The sequence below is a fragment of the Hippocampus guttulatus genome, chromosome 5 (assembly GCF_054856545.1).
Source record: "Hippocampus guttulatus isolate MCC_2025c chromosome 5, RoL_Hgut_1.0, whole genome shotgun sequence".
In the NCBI taxonomy this organism is placed as follows: Eukaryota; Metazoa; Chordata; class Actinopteri; order Syngnathiformes; family Syngnathidae; genus Hippocampus; species Hippocampus guttulatus.
The window spans coordinates 13729367-13753542 of record NC_141265.1 but is presented as its reverse complement, the minus strand read 5'-3'; the positions used below and the strand labels follow the sequence as shown (position 1 = coordinate 13753542).

Below are 24176 nucleotides of genomic sequence, written 5' to 3'. Positions count from 1 at the left end.
CCAATCAGCTCACTGAATGGCCAACAAGCAGGAAATGGATTGAGGATACTGAAGGTATTCAAGAAAGTCAAACGTCAACGTTCAATATTCTAGCAGCTAAAATAAAGAACAAATCCACAGGTGTCGACGCTAAATTGTGTGTGTATGTAATTACACACACACACACACACACACACACACACACACACACACACACACACACACACACACACACACACACACACACACACACACACACACACACACACACACACACACACACACACACACACTGGGGCGGCCCGGTAGTCCAGTGGTTAGCACGTCGGCTTCACAGTGCAGAGGTACCGGGTTCGATTCCAGCTCCGGCCTCCCTGTGTGGAGTTTGCATGTTCTCCCCGGGCTTGCGTGGGTTTTCTCCGGGTGCTCCGGTTTCCTCCCACATTCCGAGAACATGCATGGCAGGCTGATTGGACGCTCTAAATTGTCCCAAGGTGTGAGTGTGGATGGTTGTTCGTCTCTGTGTGCCCTGCGATTGGCTGGCAACCGATTCAGGGTGTCCCCCGCCTACTGCCCGAAGACGGCTGGGATAGGCTCCAGCGCGACCCGAGTGAGGATCAAGCGGTTCGGAAAATGGATGGATATATATATACTGTATAATTATTACACTCGCTTAAGATTGAGTCACTAACAAGAATGCTTTATTTAATCTATTTGTTACTCCAGTTTTATAATGCGTCACTTTTTATCCACCTGTATCTTTTATTTGCTCTCCATATTGTATTTATTTTGGTATCCAAGGTCTTATTTTATCGCAGTCCATGTAGGTGACGTGTTGGGAAGTTCATGGATAGTCAGGCACAGACAGTCAGATTTACAAATTTACAGTGAGAGTCCAAAAACGTGGTGCATTTGCCATTAAATGAGCAGACTGACCATAAACACAGATAAACTGGTATTTTTATGATTTTGTGTTTTAACTTTGATATCCAGCCTGTCAATATTCTCATTAATCCAGGTCATCGAATCAATTGCAAGTGTACTATTTTGGAAAACATTTAGCCACTTAATCTCCAGTGTTTGTCTTCCTTTATTAATCATATTCTGTTTTGGTTGTTCGACAATAGTGAGAATGTTTTAAGGTTACGTATAATATATTTCAAATCCGGCTTTTGTTTGGGGCAAATTGTAAAAGGAATTGACTGCAGTGACCTTCATTTTCGTCACAACCACGTCAACAGCACACAATATCTTACTTTTGTTTCACAGCAGTGATAACCCAATATCAGGAGTGAGAAACAAGATTTTTGGACTGGTCTTAAATTGTGGTGTGTTGATATTTCGGCGAGATTGTGGAAGTGAGTGCCGAGGGATAAATCTGGAGCCAAAGCAGTATAAACAGGCAGGAGGTACACAGTAAGGAGAGACTTGAAAGTGTGGGCAAAGAGCTTGAATTTAATTCTCTGTTTGACTCGCTGTGCAGTTTTTTTCGTGTGGCAATTCTTGCCAACTAGAAGTTGATGTAAATGGTTAGGTGGTAGACTAGCACGGAGAGAGTTACCGTAGTACATGTGGGATATGAACAGGGCATCATACTTCAGCAGCCATGTGCGAAGTGGTCGGCATCGGTTCATCTCGGGAGACAATGGTGTAGCGCGATTATGTACAATTACATTGCGAAGAGAGCTAAAAGAGAACATGAATAACAAGGAAGTCAAAATGTTTATTGTAAACAATGTTTTATTGCATTGGAAGTACACTGGGTCAGTCATGTTAACGAGTGCACATTTGCATGACGGTATAAAATCAGTGATTACATATTCTATATATGAGTGAATACTGCTCAAGTGCTGCAAAAACTGGCCAAAACCAAAAGTCCATAAAGTGGTACCTTGACTTCAACAGTTGAACGTTGTTCTGTGACCACGCTAGTGAGTATCGTGACAGGCTGTCTGCCGTTTGTGTTCAAATATAAATTGTCGAGGTACCACTGTATTATTAACAGGCTTTTGCTGAACATGAGCTTTTGTCGTTTAGACACTGACGTCATACGCCTTATAAATTTAATAGAAGGAAAATGGCACTAAAGCACCATGTTTGGGGGTAATATTGTATTTTTTTTTTTTTGTAGCAGCCTCAGACATTTTTACGGATGTATAAGGTGGCAAAATTAGGCAGGAAAATGACACCTGTGATCATACTGTGTAGTGTGTGTGTGACTTGAACAGAAGCAAAGAAATCACCATGATTGGGCGCTCATAAGAGTGCTGCAATGGACTATTATTAAGACTGAACACAAAAACCTTTGGTATACACGAGTGTGATAGTACTTACTATCTTATCTGACAGCCTGACAGATCATACGGCATACCATATCAACAGACTAAGAGGAATCCGCCAATGAATTCTAATTCACTGTAACGACACAATATAGATATTAAAATAATCACAAAATGAAAAGGTCATAAAATGATGGCAAGTGTGAAGGAAACGTGGAGGAGTAGATAACTGGCGGATCCTAAAAACACTTTTGCAGGTTGTATCGGGTGACAGCACGGGGTGTGTGTGTGTGTTTTCACTCGTCGGATTTCATCTTCATCTGTGCCTGCATCCGAGCGATCATCTCTTGCATGCGTCTCAGCTAAAGGAAAGTCAAAGAGCAATACAAAATGATGATGATGATGATGCTGAAGGCAATGGGAATAAATATAATTTGGAAAAAGTAAGTATCTAGTCAAAGCTCCTGAGCTATCTGCTGCCATCTTGTGAGGAGAAAGGAGAACTACACAAGGGACATGTATTTTTTTTCCATTGGATTTTAATTTTTTGTTTGCCCACCCCCCACTAGTCAGTAACAACTAATAACAAATTTGTCCCCCTACTCCTCTTTTTAAACTCTAACTGCAAGGTCAAATTAGAGTTAGACAAATATTCTCATTAACTACAAATATGTATTTCCCATTACATTAAATCAAAGGCACTTAAGTACATGCGTCATCCGAAATGCAAAATGACATGTATTGATGGTTTGCATTGTTCTCATTTTCTTTGGTGCATTTCAACTAGAACAAAAACACGACGAGTACCACAAACTATACAAAATAAGGTTGGATTTCAAGAAGGCCATTGTCTGAGCTTTTTGTCTTTTTCCAAATGGAGGTCATTCCCACTATAAATGTGGGCCAGGACATCCGGACAGGAAGTGGGGTCATCTACTGCCCGACGTATATAATTTTGTTTACAGTACGCTCTGATTGCAGCTGCCCGCTCCGGATTGTAACAAACAGGATCATCAAGGCTCATTCGGAAGTTGACTGTTGCCAAATGATCTGCAAGGCCGCATGGGCCAAACGCGTAAACAATACATATACGAGAAACTCATTTGACGACTGCACGTGTGTGTACGTGTGTGTGCGTGTACCTCCGCCTCTTTCTGTAGCAGTATCTGGTCTTTATCCATCACATCCTCATCCACAGCTCTATGGGGAACCAAATTTTCCAGGATTAAAGGTGGAAGCAAGCAGCAGCTGCGTGGCGGTCAAGTGACATAAAAGCATTTTACCTTCCGGCTCTCTTCAGCCTCTCTGAGCGGAAGTTCTCGTAATGCAGGTCCTGCGTCACCTCCTGCAGGTCTTGCATGTGCGTCCTGCAAGAGACACAGGACACCGGTGATTATGTTTTCAGAAGCTTGCGGGGGGTAGTGCTCTGAGGCAAATTTCTGAAGTCGATGGAAGAATGATTGGGTCATTTTTTTGAGACTCACACGAGCATGGTGCGCAGCTTGAGGAAGTCATTGTGTTCGGGGTTCTCCACCTCCACGACGCCCCACGGGTACAGGCGACCGCGGATCTTCTTGCCCTTCACCTCGATCAGCTGGTTGGAGCCAATCACAGCAAAAGGAATGCTGGCCTGAGCAGAGGAAACACAAGTGCATCTCAATTAAATGTGACCGTTACTGGGAATTTAAATACATTTAGATCACTAGTTAACCCTTTCAGGGACAGCGGTTACTACAGTGGACATCTTATCATGTGATCGGGTTACAGGTTATCATTATTTGTTGCATGAAAGGGTTAAAACAATCACATGACTTTGCCTTAGGAACCTCCTCTGGTTAAAATCCTAACCGACAATGCCAACCACCATGCGTATGACAACAAATAGCCGTGTTGCAGTGTCACAACCCTTTAAGCAACATAAAAAGTGCGGCACACATGTAGATGCACCTGCACAAGCATGTAAAGGTGCCGTGAAAGAGACTGAAGGTGAATTTTATCACCAGCAGGTGGAGACAAAGTTACAGCCTGGACCACTCACCTTGAGGACTCTGGTCTGCTCCTTAAACTCCTCATCCTCGTCCGAGTCGGCATCAGGTAGCTGATAGATTCGAATTCCGTGCTCTGCGATCTCATCCAGGATCTGAAATGCAGAAAGAGGGCCAGCCGGCTGGGGTCATGACCACTTTGCAAACACTCCCTTCTCCAAGCCTCTATGATCCCGAGACAGAGTCAGATCAGATGTGGAACCCCCCCCCAAAAAATGTTCCATAAAACTAATACTCCACGGAGCACCTACACATCCACACTGAAACAAAAGTCTTTGTTTCAAACCCGCTGGCGCTTGTGCCGAAAATACAGCTGCAGTCGAGAGCCGTAAACAGAGAAGAAGGAAGCCTCACAAGACCAATAAGTGGGTGGGAGCACGTACGCATGTTGTTGCGGCAACACACTTAATTAAAACCCCCGTGGAGGACACGAGTGTGGAGAAAGAAAGGGGGTGGAAGGTGAAAAATAAGTCGCCTGTGTATGTGTGTGTGTGTTTCAAATCGAAAAAGAGTCATAAAAGAGTCAACTCCTCATAGTTTTCTATTCAAAGGCCGCCGAGGCCTGAGACGTCTTAACACAAAGGGGCTTTTCTTTACCCTGACCATGGGACACATGTCAGTATTTATTATTTTAAACATCAAGGCAGCATTTGTCTTTTGTACTACCGGGAGCATACTGTATTGTTATGTAACGGAGCCAAGAAACGTCAAGACTTGTTTTCCTGACTTTTGGGGACACTTTCATGTAGAGGTGAGTATAAAGGGACAGCGGTGAGTCAGCTCCCATCCCGGGAAGCGACAGCGGGTTTTCCTACGAGGAGCAGCTCCTGTTTGCACACTTGTTATGGCTAAAGCTTGTTTTCTCAGTGATGCATATGTGCATAGCGCACGTGTGTGTGTGTGTGTGTGTGCGTGTGTGAGAGAGAGGGTGGGTTAGGTATTGTTTAGCTGCAGATGTAAAAACAAACACGCTTTGGCGGGCGTGACACAAGACCAGGGCTTCTTCTCAATGCTTCCAACATGGAAGGCGATTTTGGTTCACGCTGCGACTGGACAGTTTCGGGAAAGTCTGCCATCAGCGAGAAAATAAACATGCTTCACACAATGGCAGGAAACAAAGAAACAAACAACAAACCAACAGTACAGTAGTTCGATAGCATGGACACGGGGGATTTGATTGGACTCATTAGTCTTCTTGACAGGATTAGAGTCGAACAAGTCACCTAACAATGTGATAGTAATTGCTTTGACTGAAAGAAAAGCAAAACAGAAATTCACTGCAGTATAGTGAACCTTCACCGCTTCATGAATCAAGGAAGCATGTTTTTAGGGGATGGAATCACCCTTGGCCGTGTGGATTGTGAACTATAGCAAGCAGCACACCACCCTGGATGGGAAAAGGCAAAGAAATGGTACCAGCAGTTCTCGACGGTATGCGTAACACATTTATTTGAAGGGTAAGATGAGTCAGAATTTACATTAAAGTTTTCGGGGATTGATGCCACGATGGGCGAGTCGAGCACAAACATCTGTTGTCGTTGTTTACGGGAGAATGATTCGTGCTCAGTGTGATGCCGACAGGATAATCATGAACAGGTGCCAGGATCGTGACCTGCCTTCCTCCTAATCCTTGTTGACTCCTGCAACTTTTGCTACATCCCGCTTGCTTCATCGCACTCTCCTCCTTGTAGTTTTGTATTTTTGTTGGCACACAAACAGTTGGCAGCGGGAGCCATCTTGATTTTATGACCATCCTGTGCGGCTACAAGACACCCCCCACCCCCACTCACTCCGAGCTGTTATGCTTGGCCAAGCAACGCAACTCAGTGTCGTCAAGGCGGCGAACAATGCCCCTCGAGAGTCAACCGCAATATTAATTAGAAAAGGAAGCCTGAGCTTCTGGTTAACAGTGTAGCTTGAAATGAAGCATTGTGTGTGGAAAAATATCCATGCAGAAATATTAAGGGTGGAGGCTGATATTTTATAAAGATTTAGTTCAAATCCGGTAAACTGAAGCCAAAAAAATTGGTTACTTACTACCTAGCTAGGAATGCGGTGGAGTTGCACAAGAGGTCAACAGCAAAACCTGCCATCAAAATGGAAGCTCATCATTAAAGCGATCAACTATTTAATCCTTTGTTTTCCTTCTCACAAGTCAAGCTGCTGCTGTAGACTGTAAATTTCCCCAGTGTGGGACAAATAAAGGATATCTTAAATCTTAAAAGCCAACAAAAACACCACCAACAAACACCTTCTGAGGGATTACAAAGAAGAAAGAACAAGAGAGCAACACAGGACTGTGATAAACAGTGACCACACGCCCACACACACACACACACACACACACACACACACACGCACACGCACACACACACGCGCACACACAACAGCAAATGGTTGAAATCACAGTTGTTGAAGACACAGGCGAGCCTCCTCTGGCCTGGCTGACCACTGGGAACAATACTTGGAAGTAGAAACGAGCTCGGGAGCACTCTTAGGAAATCAACAACGCTGAGAGCGAGAGAAAGAAATCCAACCAGAGGGGGGGGAAAAAGAAAAAGGAAAAAAAGGGCACACTTGAAGAGTTACAACCTTCACTAATTACGCTCTGCAAATGTACAGAGCAGCTCTTCATCTGCCTCCAAATGCACTTGCTCCTGAGGAATGCGCAACACAAAAGAGAAAAGGAGCAAGAAAAACATTTGAGAAAAGCGACTTGAAGTAACATTTATGTAACCTCCAAGCTGCCTGCCAGCTTCTGCAGAATGCTGCGGGGTTAAAAGCTATGCATCACTTTGTTAGCACGTGTACCATCGTGATAAAAATGGATTTATTTTGAGGTTATCCAGGGGGCAATCGTTGTGCGCCAGCTCGAGAGTAATGTGTCAATATGGAGAGTCTTGAAAACGACAAACTGAGATAACACTCCAAAAAAGCAAGTGAAAGAATGTTATATTTTTATATGAATCACATTTCACTGATTCATAACAGCAGAGAGGCGTTTACACTGTAAGCTGAACGGCCCATGAAAAATTTGAATACGAATAAAAAGAGTCTCTGTCCACAATGTGCTTGGTCTGCTCTTTGCATTTTTTAAAAAAATGCTCTTTTCTTTGACGCTATAAAGATGGCGACAAATCCCTGAAAGCATTCATTTGTGTCAAGACGGTACTGTTGAACTGATACAAGCCAACGTTGCCTCAGTTTGGATATGAGACAAGTACAGCTTTTGGGTGTAAAATATATTTGAGCGAACCTCACGTGGATTGTGAGGGACAGAAATGCCAACACGATGGAGCTCGTACAAGTTTAGGCACCTCACGCTTAAACCGTGTACAGCAGGGGTGTCAAATTCATTTTTGTCGCGGGCCACATTGTAGTTATGGTTTCCCTTGGAGGGCCTTTATGAATTTTGGGAAACCATATCAATGTTTAATCACCTCCACATATTACAAACACAGCGCACAACAAATTGATGGATAACTAGTTTTAAAATCAGAAATCAAGAATAATGACTGTCATTGTGGATTACATATGACAATTTGAAATTTTGGTTCAGACTTTAGCAAGCATCATGGAACTTGACATGCTTAATTTGCTTTCGCGGGCCACATAAAATGATGTGGCGGGCCAGATCTGGCCCCTGGGCCTTGACTTTGACACCTGTGGTGTACAGTATGTATATATGTACTGTATGGTTTAACTGCGATTGGCTGGCAACCGGTTCAGGGCACATAAAGAGACAGACTACCATTCAGTCTTGTACTCACACTGTCACTGAGTTGACTCAAAAGCTCTTTCTCAGTCTTTTTTTTTTTAATAGTTGGAGGTGTCCATAAAGCAAAATAATTCGCATCATAGCCAATGTTCTGTTTGACATGTTTTCACCAAAAGCTAATTTTCTCCACTTTTTCCCCCCCAGAAAAAGGTTTCCAAACTTTTCAGTCTCCATCACACAGGTGAAATCTAACCCAGTTTCACTTTTAGTTCAAATTTGTCCTGTGTAGTCAGCCCCGAGGATACACAAAAAGTGTTTGCCTGTAACCAGGAAACAATAGTCAGGCTAACGGTTGTCCCCCAGGAGTCTTTCGGAGGATGAAGGAGCCTCAACAATACTCGATGATGACCGAGTGGCCACGTCTCTCACATAACTGGCCGCCACCTCACTCTCTTGATCTCCTGTAATCTGGCGTCAAGTCTTGGGGAAAAACAGTCGAGGGGAGGAGCGGTACCATGAGTGATTTCTTTTGTGTCTCCCACCCATCTGAGCTGCACAGGCTCAAATAAAGTGGCACAGTAAGAAACAATACCACTGTGTGCACAGGATTTAAGATTCTTCACGCACATTCCAGATAGATCCCATCAGGGTCTGAAGGACAGTTCAGACTGGAACAGACCGGACCAGAACAGCTGGATTTGTTCGAATGGAAAGTACCGAGGAAGTCGGTGCAGCCACGGTAACGTCGAGGGTGTCACATGACTTCGCCGCGTTCAACGTCCTCACACACCTCAATCCCTCCCCGTTGTCTTGCTGGAGGTCTTAGTACTTTTCAGACCACCCATTTTTTCCTGTGATCAAAGAGCAAGGAGAGGAACAATTGAGCTATTCAAGTGATCTCGTGTTATAGGCAGATTTGGAAAGGGGACAGTGTGAGGCATGCGGGGGGGGGGGGGGGGGGGGGTTCTACCACACCGCCAGACTCCACTGTTGGTCACCGAATCGAAAGGGTCTCTTGAGTATAAAAGAGAGCCTGTGGTAATTTCTCAGGAAGAAGAAAACTGTTGCCAGACAGTGGATCATTCTGTGTTAAAGAGAAGCTTACTTGATGAGGGAAAGTGCTTATTTGTTGTTTTAAACTGGGGAGATTTGTCTTGGCACAATGACTATAGAGGGGTACAAAAAATGAATATATCCGCGTGTTTCAAACAGTGGCAGGAAAGAGAGCCCGGTAAGGCCTCATACACTAAAAGAGGACAAGGCAGAGCAGGGGAGAAGGTGACAAGCCACAGTTTCACTAAAAATGTAGAAATGTGTCATGTTTGTTTTTCTTTGTATGCACAACATCGTTTTAAGAGACCGGGGATGGGCTTGGTAACTGAAGAATTGATCATTAAGACTTATGTCACTTGTATTTATTCCTGTCTAGCAAGAACCAATTACCGGTTTGACGATTTAGTGTACTTTTAAAAATTCAAGGTCTACATTTTTTTTTCTTTGATGGAACTTCTAACCAGAGCACAATATGATTGGCTCTGCGTAGAGTTGAGTCAATGAGCCGCCTCTTTGAAGTTATTTGTCTCTAATTAACTTTTACTTCCTCTTTCACGGTGAGCACAGAGGGGAAGGGTGAGCAGTTACGCACGGACGAGGTGGAAGAAGAGAGCAAGAGGAAAGAGACACTGCAAACATGGATGCCTGGGGGGAGCGTAGCGATACGGTGTTGTTTTAAAGTCGTTAGTTTGATGTTGATTTCTCCAAAACAAATTGATATCAATGAAAATGAAAGCTAATATAATTGCACTGATTTAAAATAAATAAATAACCTGTTTGTGAAGAATGGAACATCCCGGACGGATGAGCCCTCTAGCATGGTACACGTTTCTTCTGTGCCAGCGACCCTAGTGTGCGTGAGCTATTTACAAAATAGATGGATGGATGTTTCTTCTGTACCAAATATTCCAAATATACAATATATGGGGAAAAAGGATTTTATTTTGATATTGTTTTTATTTAGCCAAATGGTTCAAACAAGGTCATTTCAGAGCTCTAATTTTAATAACGTCATACATCGAAATTAATATCCCTTTCAAAACAATACCCTATCATAAAACTGATGGGATATTCCCCCCCCCCCATCTTCCAGTAAGAAATGTTGCCAAATGTCCATCCCTACAGAAACATAAACTTCTCCCACAACTTTAATTGTCTGAAAGTGAAACCTTTGTAAGATGCACATCAAGACTCATCAGTCTTTACATAAGTTCTTAGTCTTTAAATTTACCCTTCCAAAAAAATAATAAAAAATAGCCAAAACTTCCGCCTGGTCTTTTCCAGCTCAACAGACAGACCAGACTGTTGAAACAGCTTTAGTTATTGTACTCGAAGAAAACAGAGGCTGGTACGATCATCCTGGACAAAAATGTGTCCCTGCGGGGCCATAGGATTTGTTCACACAGCAACACATGCTCGAGTGCTTTGGGGAGACGACATTGAGGCAGACAATGAGGGGAAAACTGACTGTGCCCTGGCCAGGGGTGAAATACAGCAGCTGAGCGGCCGAACGTAATGGGACGGGGGTGCCCGGGGGGTGGGATGGGGGGGGGGGGTGGTGCCCTGTGTTGGAGTCCAGCGTGGGAGGGAGAGGGCCGTTGCAATAAGGAAGGGGGAGAGACAAAAAAGGTAGCTGAGAGAAGAAAGGGAATGAAAACATGGAATAGGAAAAGCCAGGACAGAGGAAACAGAAGGTAAGCAGAGAGGAAAAAGCGCACCACAGTTGTCTATTGCCAAAAGGCTCGTGCAGGAAAAGAAGAGATGATGAGCTTTCCAACACTGCCAAAATTTGGTTTGGGACAGGAGTCTTCATGAAGACAAAGCTAAAAGCAAAAGTAAAAACACACACACACACACACACACACATACAAAAAGAGGGGGTGATCTGGGACAAAAACCAACATGGATTCTGATAAACACTGGAAGGATGATTTATAAATCTTGACTGCCTTGCATCATCTCGGCTGCCGATTCACTTTTGAACCTTTCCCGTAAAACAATGTTTGAATGTTTCCGCCAAGCGTTTGATGTTTTGACAGGAAAAACTCCAAAAATATGTCCTAACAGAATGAGTGGCGAAAGTTGAAGATGACGGGTGAACGGGCAAGTGATGAATACAAACACTTGATAAATATTTAGTAACTGTATAAAGTTTTACCGGGCTGGAAGGAAGCCGACTTCCTGGATGAGCTATTCTCCATTGAATGCACTTGAAAATGAAAGATTTGTCCTTCACTTCGATTGCAGAGATCACGCCGTTAAAAGATTGCCGCAGATGTGCAGTAAAAGACACACCGGATTTTTGTGTCCCACCTCAACCAGATGTGCATCTTCTCAGCTCAGACAAGAACAAAAAGTATGAAAACTGATTGAGACTCAACTCCCCCACACAGGATATGACCGTAAGGCCCCGGACTGAGAGAGGGGATCAGCCTCCCAAAATACACTTCACTGAGCAATTTGTGAGCAGTAGACCACCGCAAGACACCCCCCCCCCCCCCAAAGGAAATTGCCAATAGAGCGGGCTGAGATAAAGAAAAAAAAAAAAGAAAAAAAAGCAAGAAGTAGGAGAGGGGGGGAAATTTCAAGAGAGGAACCAAGTGTGAGAAGCAAACAGGAGTGAGAAAAAGAAAATACTAAAAACTGTCACATTACCTCCCCCCGCCCCCGCTTTGTCTGTAAATCTGACCTGCTTGAGATAAGTCGTCTCCTGACCCGGGGTGTGACGCATTGCAGGAAATGTATATTGTTCTGTACGAGCTGCTTCCCCTCGCTTGAACAGGAGAAAGTGCATTCCGAGGTGGGAGGTCTCATTTATTAAGAGATAAATGCCCAGCAAACAAAATCTAATCAAATAAAACATTTCAAAAATGAAAACAAATAAATAATGCGTGAGAAATTGTGCATGGTATGCATCAACCTTCATGGCTGCTGGCACTGGAACCACCAAAGGAAGGAGTGTTGCTGGACTCTGTTCTACTGGACATTATGACAGGATGCACACGTGTTCCCCTAAGAACCACTTCAGCTAATCTGATCCAAACAACCAAATGCTTTTTGATCAACTTAAGTGATATTATTATGAGCATGATTTTTCTTATGGAGCCCCAGTTTGTTTTTCCAGAAACACATTTTCCCATAAGCAGTCGAAATATAGTAATCCTCTGCTATATTGCGCAATGAAATCCAATCTGCTTTTAAAAATGGCTTTTAACAAATGTAAGACTGTTTAAAGCGTGTGGGAGGGAAATGTTAAGGCTTAAACTATTTAAAATGTGTGTCGGGTCGCTCCATATCACAATACAAACGTGACAAAGTGACAAAACGTTTTGAGAAAAATCTTTTAAAATCTGGGGAAACAAAATCACAAACGATGTATAAAAACACAGCAAGCATCAGTTAAAGATGAGCTTGGAAGAAGTAGCTGGAATTAAAACCGACATCAAATATCACCCGACAGACCCTGAACTGGAACCCCTAAGAGAGATGGAAGAAGGGACTGCCTAAAAACACACCCTCCATTTGTCAATACTTGTACACATTGTGTGATACAGTACCTGCAGTTTAGGACTGAGGTCAGAAACTGTGACAGGAAACAAGGTTTGCTCAATCCAAATGGCCACAGGAGGGGTTGATGGAGCTCAGTACACAAAGCAACCCGACAAAGTACGATTCGGCTTGAGAGGCCCCTTCAGGACAATTGTACACAATGGAGGAACTTCACATCTGATGTGAGAACCACTCACACCTCCACTGAAACTATTACTGCCCTCCAGACAGCAATAGCGGATGGAAATCTCCCAGGCTCAATTCAAAAGTTGACTTTTGAACTGATCAGTTTGGTACGAGAGAAGGGGGTGGGGGGGGGGGGGGCAACAATGGTGTCATCTTTTAGTCCGATCCGTCAACAAAATGTGCTAACAAAAATGGTTGAACTGCACGTAAATGAACAAACCACAACTTCTTATTGATTACTCAACTTGAACTTTCTTATCGCTATTATAAAAGTCATTCAGTTGAATATGTAATTTGTGCCCACATATGAATTTTGCTGATCTGACATCAAATTGTGACTCGACCTCAAAAACTACTGTACATTTAATCATGTTTGCAGTAATTACAGTCAAAGGGTGAGAGTAAATTGAAATGTTTGTGGCCATCAAGTGCTACCTTGCAATTCCACAAAATGCTGCCTCAGTGGTTTTCAAGCAGTCGTGCTGTGGAAAACCTTCGGCAAACCAAATTTCCTGTGAAAGTGAAAAGATTCCTTTGAGTTGGTGCCCTGATGCCTGTCAGACCACCGGCTCCGGGGCCTGAATGAGGCACAGGAGGGGAGGTCTGAGCTTTGAAGAGGTAGCTGGGGTGACTTCCAATTAAAAAGCTGCCAGGTTGAAAAAGTAATTTATGTCGGAGCGTAATCAGCGGCAGGAAAAGCCTGCGATGAATGCGATCAGCTGTGACGTGTGTATTGTCCTACTGCGTCCTTCCACCTATCGTCAGCAGGAAACTTGGGAGCGTGCAAGCGGCCTGACACTTGGAGGTGCTCCAAAAGGAAGTATGAAGGACGAGCAGAGACTGGATGAAATGAGCTCATCTGCGTTGTAAACACCCGCGTTGCCATACTTTGATATTGTTCCAAAAAACACATAAATCATTTACTTCCTCGCATAAACACAAGCCATTAAATATGAACAAGTGATTGTTGGAACAATTGTGGAGGTGGAGAAACGATAGCAACAGTGTAGCGCATCGGCTAAACTTTTGTGCCTTACCCGCCTCTTCAAGCGATCCCTCTCCTTCAGCGTCAGCGTATCGGCCTTAGCAATGACTGGAACGATATTAACTTTGCTGTGGATGGCCTTCATAAATTCCACATCCAAAGGCTTCAGGCTGTTGGGGGGGGGGGGGGGGGATGACAATATGAAAAAGGATTTCAAGGGGGACAAGAGGGCAGAGAGAGCTCAGGTGATGATACGGAATAATTTAACACAAAAGAACTGACTTGAGGTACTCAATGGCTTTCATATAAAATAAAAATACAAATCGGGGGAGAGCAATACTTTTAACGCCATTAACTATAATCTCAGTGTCAGATGAGGTCAGCAAGTATTGACTTACCCGTGTCCAAAAGGCGATATGAAGTAGAAGCAGCAGTGCACCCTGTTGTCCACTATGTGGCGTCGGTTGAGGCCGCTCTCGTCGTGGAGGTAGCGCTCAAACTGATTGTCAATGTACTGGATGATGGTCTTGAAACTTCACGGCGCCATGCCGGATTGAAAAAGGAAAGGCGGTGAGCAGGGGCGACCACTTTCGCCATGGAACCTCAAGATTCAAATTTGCATCACATTGACACTGATGGAGAATCTAGAGTCTTTAATTAAGCTTAACATGTAGATGGGGGCGGGGGGGCCCAGTGGTTAGCGCGTTGACCTCACAGTGCAGAGGTTCAATTCTAGCTCCAGCCTCCCTGTGTGAAGTTTGCACGTTCTCCCCGGGCCTGTGTGGGTTTTCTCCGGGTACTCCGGTTTCCACCCACATTCCAAAAACATGCATGGCAGGCTGATTGAACACTCTAAATCGTCCTGAGGTGTGAGTGTGAGCGCGGATGGTTGTCCGTCTCTGTGTGCCCTGCGATTGGCTGGCAACCAGTTCAGGGTGTCCCCCGCCTACTACCCGAAGACAGCTGGGATAGACTCCAGCACCCACTGCGACCCTTGTGAGGATAGACGGGATCGGAAAATGGATGGATGGATGTAGACAGGGAGAATCTCCACACAGGAAGGCCTGAGTCGAGACATGAACCTCGACCCACAGAACTGCTAACCATTAGTCCATTGTACTGCCTGCCAAGTACCCAATGCGTCAAAAATAACGAAAAAATGGACTATAATCTAAATACGATGTAATATTAATATGTTGATATGACGAGACCTTGCAAAAAGCAACGGTAATTGCCCTTTGTGAGGGTCATAAAAGGGTCACTTGTATGAGACTTCATAGTGTTAAAATGTTACTTGAAACACTGTTAGCACAGTTAAAAAGATACCATGACTCCTTACAAATCGGAAGTCAATTGGCAATCCTGAACAGATTATGCTTGATCTTGGAAGGTTTCACTGTAGCCTTTTACAACAGGACATATCCCGTCATTAAAATGATACCTTTTTCCACATTGAATTGCCTGATAACGATCTTTGTTGGACACGTTCACAATATGTTCGCGGAACACCACGGGCACGTCAGTCGTGTGTACAAACGGAGGGGGATTTCGTGGAAACGGAGTCAAGGAGGAAATTTAAGAAGGGATTTGAGGACAGGAGGTTAAGGATAAGAAAGCACACGTTTCCCCGAGATGTTTTCACTCCTCCTTCATCCTACAAGGCAAACAAACACACCAGTCTTGGCTGTTGATGGCGTCGCCGTAGCCCGGTGTATCCACGACGGTGAGGCGGAGCTTCACCCCCCTCTCTTCGATCTCCACGGTGGATGCCTCGATCTGCACCGTCCTCTCGATTTTTTCTGTGGAGTCCGAGAATGGTTGTCAGGTGTCGAAAACACAGATAAAAACCCCAGCGATCTCACAATATTTGGACTTTCCATCACGGGTTGTGCAACATTGTCTCAACCGTCGGCTCCACGCGGGCTACGTGAAATTATGTTTTTGTCATACAAAAAGTTTGGACAGAATGACCCTTGGGGGTTGGGGGAGGGCGTCTGGATCATTGTTTAAAGCCAAAGTAAGGCATTCCCAGCATTCCTGTTGAAATAATGCTCAGCTGGAGACACTGTAGCAGACATTTCTCTATTATTACAGCGTGTGCGTGCGTGTAAACGCACGTGTGTCTGTGGGAGTTTACCTGCGGCGCCAGGAATGTAGCGTTCAGGGTAGAGATCGGTGAGAAACAAGCTGTTTATAAGTGTTGATTTGCCCAAACCAGACTCCCCTGAAAACAAAGAGAGGCAACGTGCAGTACAAGTGGTGTGTCAGAAGACCTCATAGAATACATGATGGCAGTTAAGGTGTTTAAAATGTCAAATCACGGTTGCACACACCTACAACCATGAGGGTAAATTCAAAGCCTTTTTTCACGGACTTTCGGTGAACTTGGTTTGGGAGATTTGCAAACCCAACATAACCAGCTGCATCAGGGAACTGTGGGAAACAATAACCCAATTTATTTTTGAGGCAATCTGAAATGTTAACAATGGCACATTTCACCACCAGCACTTTGCTCGGGCATTCGCACGTACGTGTGGGTCCAAACTCACAGCGTGACTCACCTTTCCTTTTTCTCCAGACTGAGACATTGCTGAGGTGTACAGGAGAGGCCTGTCAAACCTGCCGGTAAAAAGACAAGAGTTGGTTTTCAATCAAATGTTTTCTTAAACCTGTACCTTAAATTTTAAAAACGTCACTCGATCACATTTGATCAAGGTCTTTGTTTCCAAAACTTACCTCAATTCGAGGGTATAAAATATTTTTTATTTATATTTTTGTTTGTAGAATAGATTATGTAATCATTTGATTTACTTTTAGGAAGAAGTCCAAAGGAGTGTAAGAAAGTTTTTGGAATGTCTGGTCCTTACATGTACAGGAGTTGAGAATGGGTGTGGGGGGGGGGGGGGGGGTATAGCTGCACCACGCCTTTGCAGCTATTACAGTTTTCCACTCGCTCCTGGGAATCTGTGGGATTTTTGTCCATTCATGCAGAAGAACAATTATGAGGTAAAAGGTCACTGATGCTGGATGTGAGAAAGGGCCTGCTGGCTTCACAATCTCTGTGGTGGTTCATTCCAAATATGAGCCACTGAGAATTAGAGTGGGCTAAATCCGGTTTGTCATTTTTAAGTTAAATTCAGAGATGAAGAGAGAAAAATCATGTTTCAGATGGGTCCGGAATTAAGGTTAGTGGTTAATTCTAATTTTAACATTTTAGGGGGCAATCCAATATTGCACTCAGCCCTCCCCTGATACATTAGTGCAACAAATGGGCCAACTCACATTTCCAACATGGCAGCGCCTATAAAACCAGGCTTGACCCCCCCCCCCCCCCCCCAAAAAAAAATCCCTGATCGTGAAGTTCAGAGGTTGAACTTCACTTTATCTACGAAAGTACTTCTGTACAAAAGAGCTCCCTGGTCACCGAATTTGATCCAAAACCTCCATTAAAGTGTTACAGTGGTCCGTGTGCAGCCTCCCCCCTCTATGACCCTGAACAGACGACAGAGCAACAAGCTGGCATGATAAATTAGCCACATAATGACCGAGCAGGAAGAACAGGCACCATTTTATCATCAACACACTGGCCCTTGACATGTGGAGTGTGATAAGCATAAGAAGGAGGCAGACGGCTGTACGATGCCAAGCAGAGATGCACTCACAGGGGTGGTGGCATGGGAACCTTAACTGACCTTTCCCCAATGGCATGTGACACATCGGTGGGCACTTAGTGGGCACATTTCACACGGTCGAACTGAATTAGACGGTGGCAGCCCGCATATCAACATGATAGTGAGGGGACTATCGATCAAACTGACAGTGCGGTTTTGGCACAGCTGCACGGGAAACAATGGTTGTTTACTCCTCTGCTTCCCAAATGTCTTCCTTTATACGTTGACATGGCAACATTTACCTCAGTCCTGATTGCCAGCACTAGGGGAAGATTTAAGGAGGTCTTTTTTTTCCTATTTCATTCCCACTATCGCACAAAAGTGACAATTCTTTGTCCAGCAACCTTTCAGGTATGGTCCAATGTCATGTGTATCATAATGGAAAGATGACAAATATTGGAAGATTTTACGTTTGTTATTTAGGTACGCTTTGCAGCTTTGGACAAGAGAAATATAAGATGCTTGCCCATCAATTTTCAATGTACTTCTTAATCATTTGAGCCATGGATGCACTGCAGCCCATCCCAGCTCACTTGGTATAGCCTGGATGGGCCACCAGCCGGAGAAATACAAGAAGTTGGGTACTAAAATAGCTACCAGTTCCCATGGTTCACTAAAGTACAGTCCACACAATGGAAATTGGAAAGACATCTAAGTGGACTACATCCAGTACGATTCCACTTTGGCACTGTAAAGGACCTTACCCTGGTTGAATTTGGGCTGGGCAGTTTCTGATAGCATCTGCTATTGGCAAAGGAAAAGCGTGACTCGGAGGTCAAACCAAACAGGTAGGTTATTATGTATAGTCACCTGTGGCCTCATGTACAAAGGCTTGCATTGCTTTCATACTAAAATATAGTGGACCGCCAAATCTAGAAAACGTCACGCACCAAAAAATCCAGGAGCATGAATCCAAAAACATTCCTTTCAATACATCTCAAATCAATGTTGGGAGTACCTGACCATTCTCTTTCCCCCTCCTTATATAAATATGCAAATTGGTTGGGTTGCCTGGTTGGAATAATCACTTTATTATTGAGTGATTTAATGTCTTTTATTATGTAATGTATTTGCCAGAGTAAAAGATATTGAGTATATATCAACAGTATCACGCCAATGGCAATGAATGATTGTGTTTCTTTGTTAGTGAACCGCCAACTTAATGAAGAGCCCACACTTGGACAGCCAAACTCACTTACACAAAAGTGTCAAATTTCTCCACCCTCTCGGTGGGAACCGGCATTATTATGACCAGCATTTCAATATCGCAGTGGTAACATCACAAAAGCCAACACAACAGGTCAGACAAGCAGGAGGCACACTTCATTAATAAGGGCCATTTAATCAGCCGGGCCGTTGAGCTGCTTACACACACTCTCACACAAGTATTAAGAAGCCAGACGAAGAGAGGATTAAACTGAGCCAAAAGCAAAAAATGCCACCTTCACTGAGGCCCAACATCTTGGCATGTAATGCATTTACAGTTGTTGCAGATCTATTCACCCTGCGGACCAACCGTGAAGGTCCTGCTGTGGAGAATGGATAAACACGAGAGTAGTACTTAATACTTATTTTAGTAACACTACACTGTCAAGACATAAAATGGTCTTTTATCTGGAAACACATCATGGGAACCCTGCAGATACGCTATTAAACAAAAATACAGGACAAAGAGATGCTTGGCACAGGTAAAGACACACTTGTTGACAAGGGGGAGGGGATGGATTATAAATAATTACTTTCTGCAGGGGGTTTGGGGGGTACCGGCGGTGGACAAGAGTAATAAAGACGTGATATTAGTCTGTAAGCCGTGGTTTAAGCAACACTTAGAAATATGAGCCCAGAGGGCAGGAAAAGGTTCCACAATAGGCGGGATGGGAAAACCTTTCAACCGTGAGGAAACCACTGGGCCTCTTCAGAACACAAACACCGAGTTTAAAGTTCAGGATGGACCCTTTATGGTTATGGGGGGCATGATCGGAAATAACTGAAACAAGTGGGAGTCATATAGCAACAAAGTGATATCCCGACACTTCTCGTCCACACAGCTGCTGCAAGCACAATGAAGAATGCGAACGATGATTAAATGTGAAACTAAATCTCAGGGAGCGGATTAAAGTGCAGATGGACAAGACACTTCCAAAAATATCCTTGATGAACAGCATCAGATATTTTTACTATGACTACAACTGTGAGTCTTTACACTCTGTGATAAGATTATCAAAGTGTGTCAGAAAGGTTCCAGGACGTTTTAAAACCAGCCTGCCTCAAAACCCATCAACGGTCTCTTCCAGTTTGCTGCCGCGGAATTTATTTGAAACAATTCCTTCCAAAGAACCATATTTCCTCAAATAGTGGGCAGTGGTCTTCATTTACTCCACTGCAGAGTTGAGTGGGAATTGGCTCTATTTAAAAGGTGTCCTTTATTTGGAGAAATGCTTGTTGGGAGTTGTGGAGTTAGACCTGCTGCTGTCTGTTGTTTGGTTGCTGGAGAATTCCTTTTTTTTATTGTAGGGGTGGATTCTTGGCTTCTATTAATGTTGTGCAGTCGGAGGTGGAACTAACAGTACCATGCTAAAGTTTCTGTATGTGACACATCTGTTGAACAGTGCGGCTGAAGCACAAAAGCGAGATTGTCCCTGGAAACCACGCCCATTTTTCCTCCTCAATCTGCTTAGAAAAACTGAATATAATATATTGCTCGATATTTATGGTCCCAAATCCTACAAAATCCATACTATGGCAGACATCTGGTTCAAGGGGAGGAGACCCGCGACTGTCTGCGGTAATAAACAGTAGTTTGTGCATTGCAGTTTTTTTTCCCCACGCGTATTTTAAAATCTGCATGTGTGAACGTCGCTGTGGATGTTTTATGAATCGAGTCATTTCTTGCTTTTCAAAGCACTTAATGGGCCTTGATTCGTCTGGAGAATAACCCAGTCCTGCCGCTTTGTGTGCTACTTGGAACCCTGTAGAATGGGAGGAAAAGCGCCTTCATAAAGTGCAGCGGGTTATGACAGAAAGAGGATTTAAAGAGGTTTGTGTTGCTCGTTTCCGGATATTGTCCGCACACAGCATTGTACTGCGTCGTGTTTTTCTTTGTTGAATTCGCTGCCGTCCTGCAGTTGTTTCACACTATTTACGGAGCTAGCCAAATCAATGTATTGTGTCGTGAGCCCAAAGCCGGTCCTACCCAATGTGGCCCCCCAAGGCGAGATTGGATATGGCGCCCCCCCCCCCCCCCCCCGCCCGCCCTTATATCCTCCAGGGGTCGCTTAGCATTTGCCTAATGGGCGCGCCTGGTTCTGAAAGGGGGAAAAAAAAATCGACACTATTTGGGATATACTTTAGTAGCGTTACATAGTGACAGCATCTATTCTTTTTTCCACCCAACCAGTTTTTCCATTCGGTTCACAGGTGATCTGAGGTCTATCCAATCTGATTTTGGCAGAGAAGCGGATTACGCCCTGGATTGGTAACTGAGTCAAATCTTCGGATTCACTATCATGTTCTTACCCTCGGACAATTTGGTGTTTTCATTTCACCAAATAGGTTCATTTTTTGCAATGTGGGAGGATGCCAGAGCAGAAAACCTACGCAAGCACAGGAAGAACATTAGACTCCTCACTCCTGTGAGCACAGAATCAAACCTAGAACATCAGACTGTGACTCTCCTCATGGGGTATTTTTGAAGTGAGGAGGGTTTTTTTTTGTTTGTTTCATTGTGTTTTCATCAGACAGTGAATTTAAATGAGACACAATATCCACTAGATGAGAGGTTACAATTTCAAAAAAAGAGTGTTGAATTAAAACCGGAGTTGTGTAAGAACAGCACTCACTATCGCAATAGTCAACATGAATCAAGCTGTTTGTCCATTCACACCACACTGCCAAGCAGGAGGACGCCTCCCCTATGTAGTACGTAATGTCAGACAGATGTCTTACTTGGGGCTCCTGTGCCGCTCAGAGTTAAGGTCGCAGGAAGGAGAAAGGTCAGAGAGCGGTGAAGGATTGGGTGCTCAAGACATCTTTCACTATGCTAACATATTGCCCTTGCGACAGCGCACCGATCTGCGTCAAAAGTTAAGTTGTTGCAAAAAATAAAAAAGGAGGCCAGTTGACAGACAGAGATTACATCTCAGTGAGAAAGGAAAGTAAATTTGCACATTTGTATTGACTAAATAACACAAGTACAGATGGATGATAATTCCTCAATAGTGGCCCTCTGCCACATTTCGGACAATGAAAATACATGATTGTTTCCTCCGGTTATCGCGGAGGAAGACATTTACATTTGCGCCACTTTACAATCAAAGGTCACGGATTAATCAGATGCTAGAAAGGAGGAATGTTACACAAGAGGGGATTTGCGCGTAACGTGTGAAAGTCGATCATTTGAATGGGCTGTAGATTAAGCTTTGATGTGGGACTGATTTAGGCGGACAATAAAGTGCGGTTTCCCCACCGTTGTGTATAAAGCAGGACAATGGGATAAAAATGAGCTCTCTGGAAGCCTATTTTCGAATGAGGCGTTGGGTTAACGGCGCCTTCAATAATAACTGGTTAAAGGCAGGGCAGTTTGAAAAGCGTGTGAAGGACAGGGCGCTGGCTCTGCTAATGTGTAATTTATGTACAGTACTGCATTGTCTTCACTTGATTAATATCAATCGATTGTTAAATTCATTGATGGGTAGCACGGTGAACGAGTGGTAAGCATGTCTCGGGCCTTAATATGCGAAATTTTCTCCACTCCACTCCCACTCTAAAATGATGCATGTTACGGTTAATTGTAGCCAAAATGTGCCCTGCGATTGGCTGGCGACTCGTCCAGGGCGTACATCGCTTCTCGCTCCCAAAATCAACTGGGTTAGGATCCAGCTCATCAGCAAACCTACAGAGCACAAGCGCTATAGAACATTGTTGACTGCTTATGAAGTGAAGTCCACATGAGATCGATCTCTCTCTCTCTCTATATATATATATCCATCCATCCATTTTCCGAACCGCTTGATCCTCACTAGGGTCGCGGGGGGTGCTGGAGCCTATCCCAGCCATCTCCGGGCAGTAGGCGGGGGACACCCTGAATCAGTTGCCAGCCAATCGCAGGGCACACAGAGACGATTGTATATATATACCTGTATATAAAATTGTTTCATGAAACAGGAAAAGTTGACGTGATAAAACCCACAGATTTGTTTGTATTTTATGATTTTGTCACAAAGTCAAAGTGTTTACAAAGTAATAATAAAACTCAAATATTTGGAGATTAGTTGAGTCTGATGAATGCCGTTTTTTGGGGGGGTGGGGGTTTCAGAGCCAGTGTTTTGGGGTTTTTGTAACGTCATTTGTTTATTTTCAGTCGAGTGAGTGTACCTTGTTTACTTTTTGGAACATTGTAGTCCTTGTTGTATTGTATTGTATTGTATAAAACATGTTTGATTACATCTGCAGCAGAGCCCACAGTTTAAATGTAAATATTGAGGATGCAACTGAATTAACTGTGCAGCCCTTGGTGAGTTGGATGCCAATTGCATATCATACAACATTTGTCCTTTTTTTCATACTGTTGGTCCTTAGTGTGTGTACACCCTGGACTGGTTGGTCAAAAGTGAATCAAACACAAAGTAATAATTAGATTGAACTTGGTTTTAAAGAGGTTTGGCTCATGTTACCATGTATATTTACGCATTGAAGAGGCCTTTACCACTCTATGGTGATGGCCTCTGCAACAGTGGGTGTCCACCACACCCAGTATGACTGTCAGACAGACACGGACGTTCTCGACATCAACATTTTCATTATTAGCATTCAAAATGTGCAGGCAAGTGTCTTTTGGTGAGTTTCAACTAACTACACTCAGAATGAGCGCCCGACAAACTTAATTGTGGAAACATAACGACTTAAAACAGCAACAGTTGTTTCTTCGACTGTTGCTGTCATGTTGCCAGCCAAGTTCTGCAGTAACCCTGCCTTTTTCTTTTTTATATAACTCTTTCACACACTTGGTTAACAAAATACACACATGAAAGCACCCGCATTCACGACTTACCTGAACTTTGAGATAAAGTTAGTGAACAAGAAGATTTCGTTTGAAGCCGCTGTCCCAGCCCAGGAAAGGAGACGCGGAAGTCGCTCGCAAAAGGACCACCCTCCTCCCGTCTGTGTTCGCTAGTCACTGCAGGCGCCATTACGGCTCTGCTGTCCGTAACACAGCGTACAAATTTTGATCTAACATGGCGGCTGCAGTGTTACAGTTTCTTTGCCTGTTCTACACAAGCTTTTCGTGCTTATCCATTATTTCTTTGGACAGTTGGCGACGTACGCCCAAAACACCAATTTTATGTATACATAGTAATACTTGGTTCAAAGTTGACGGTTTTGCTTCATATTTTAACTGTTTTGCCCAAAATGTTTGTGGAGAGTTCCTACCTCACTACTTTCAATTGTATTTTTCATTCCACAACTTTCGTTCACAATTTCATTGCTTTTGTGTATTTCATCACACGTTCTTAAGATTACTTTGGGAAAAAAAAGTTTCAAATAACTTAAAAATGACACCAATACTATAATTATTTAATTAAAAAATACATTTGTAATGGGTACTAATAAAATAGTAGAAAAAACGACATAATTAGAATTGCAGTTAGTTTGGAATAACTGTCAAGTAAAAGCATGTTTTATGTTAAATCGATAACTATTTTCAATAGTTTG

At 43.6% G+C, this 24176-nt stretch overlaps 1 protein-coding gene across 2 annotated transcripts; it reads right to left on the bottom strand.

Annotated features, from left to right (window-relative positions):
• Window positions 1–1701: 1701 nt before the first annotated feature.
• LOC147205161 (septin-2) lies at window positions 1702–23643 on the bottom strand. 2 transcript variants are annotated; one of them, XM_086110808.1, is made up of 12 exons: window positions 23515–23643; window positions 16356–16413; window positions 16128–16227; window positions 15932–16018; window positions 15470–15593; window positions 14193–14327; window positions 13847–13964; window positions 4297–4398; window positions 3743–3888; window positions 3542–3625; window positions 3401–3458; window positions 1702–2620 (listed from the first exon to the last, which is right to left on the bottom strand). In XM_086110808.1, the coding sequence occupies exons 2-12, from the start codon at window positions 16380–16382 to the stop codon at window positions 2555–2557; spliced, it is 1047 nt and encodes a 348-aa protein (XP_085966934.1). In that variant the 5' UTR covers window positions 16383–16413; window positions 23515–23643; the 3' UTR covers window positions 1702–2554. The 2 variants fall into 2 exon arrangements, with proteins under 2 accessions (XP_085966934.1, XP_085966935.1); XM_086110809.1 differs by lacking the exon at window positions 23515–23643 and adding an exon at window positions 18908–18929.
• Between the last annotated feature and the right edge of the window lie 533 nt (window positions 23644–24176).

Bases quoted from the DNA above. Each gene is read 5' to 3' on its own strand.
- LOC147205161 (XM_086110808.1), bottom strand. From the start codon at position 16,382: ATGTCTCAGTCTGGAGAAAAAGGAAAG. The intron at 16,019-16,127 runs GTGTGTGCAACC...CTTTGTTTTCAG, and splicing joins ATTTACCCTCATGGTTGTAG to GGGAGTCTGGTTTGGGCAAA. The intron at 3,889-4,296 runs GTGAGTGGTCCA...TCCTCTGCTCAG, and splicing joins AGCAGACCAGAGTCCTCAAG to GCCAGCATTCCTTTTGCTGT.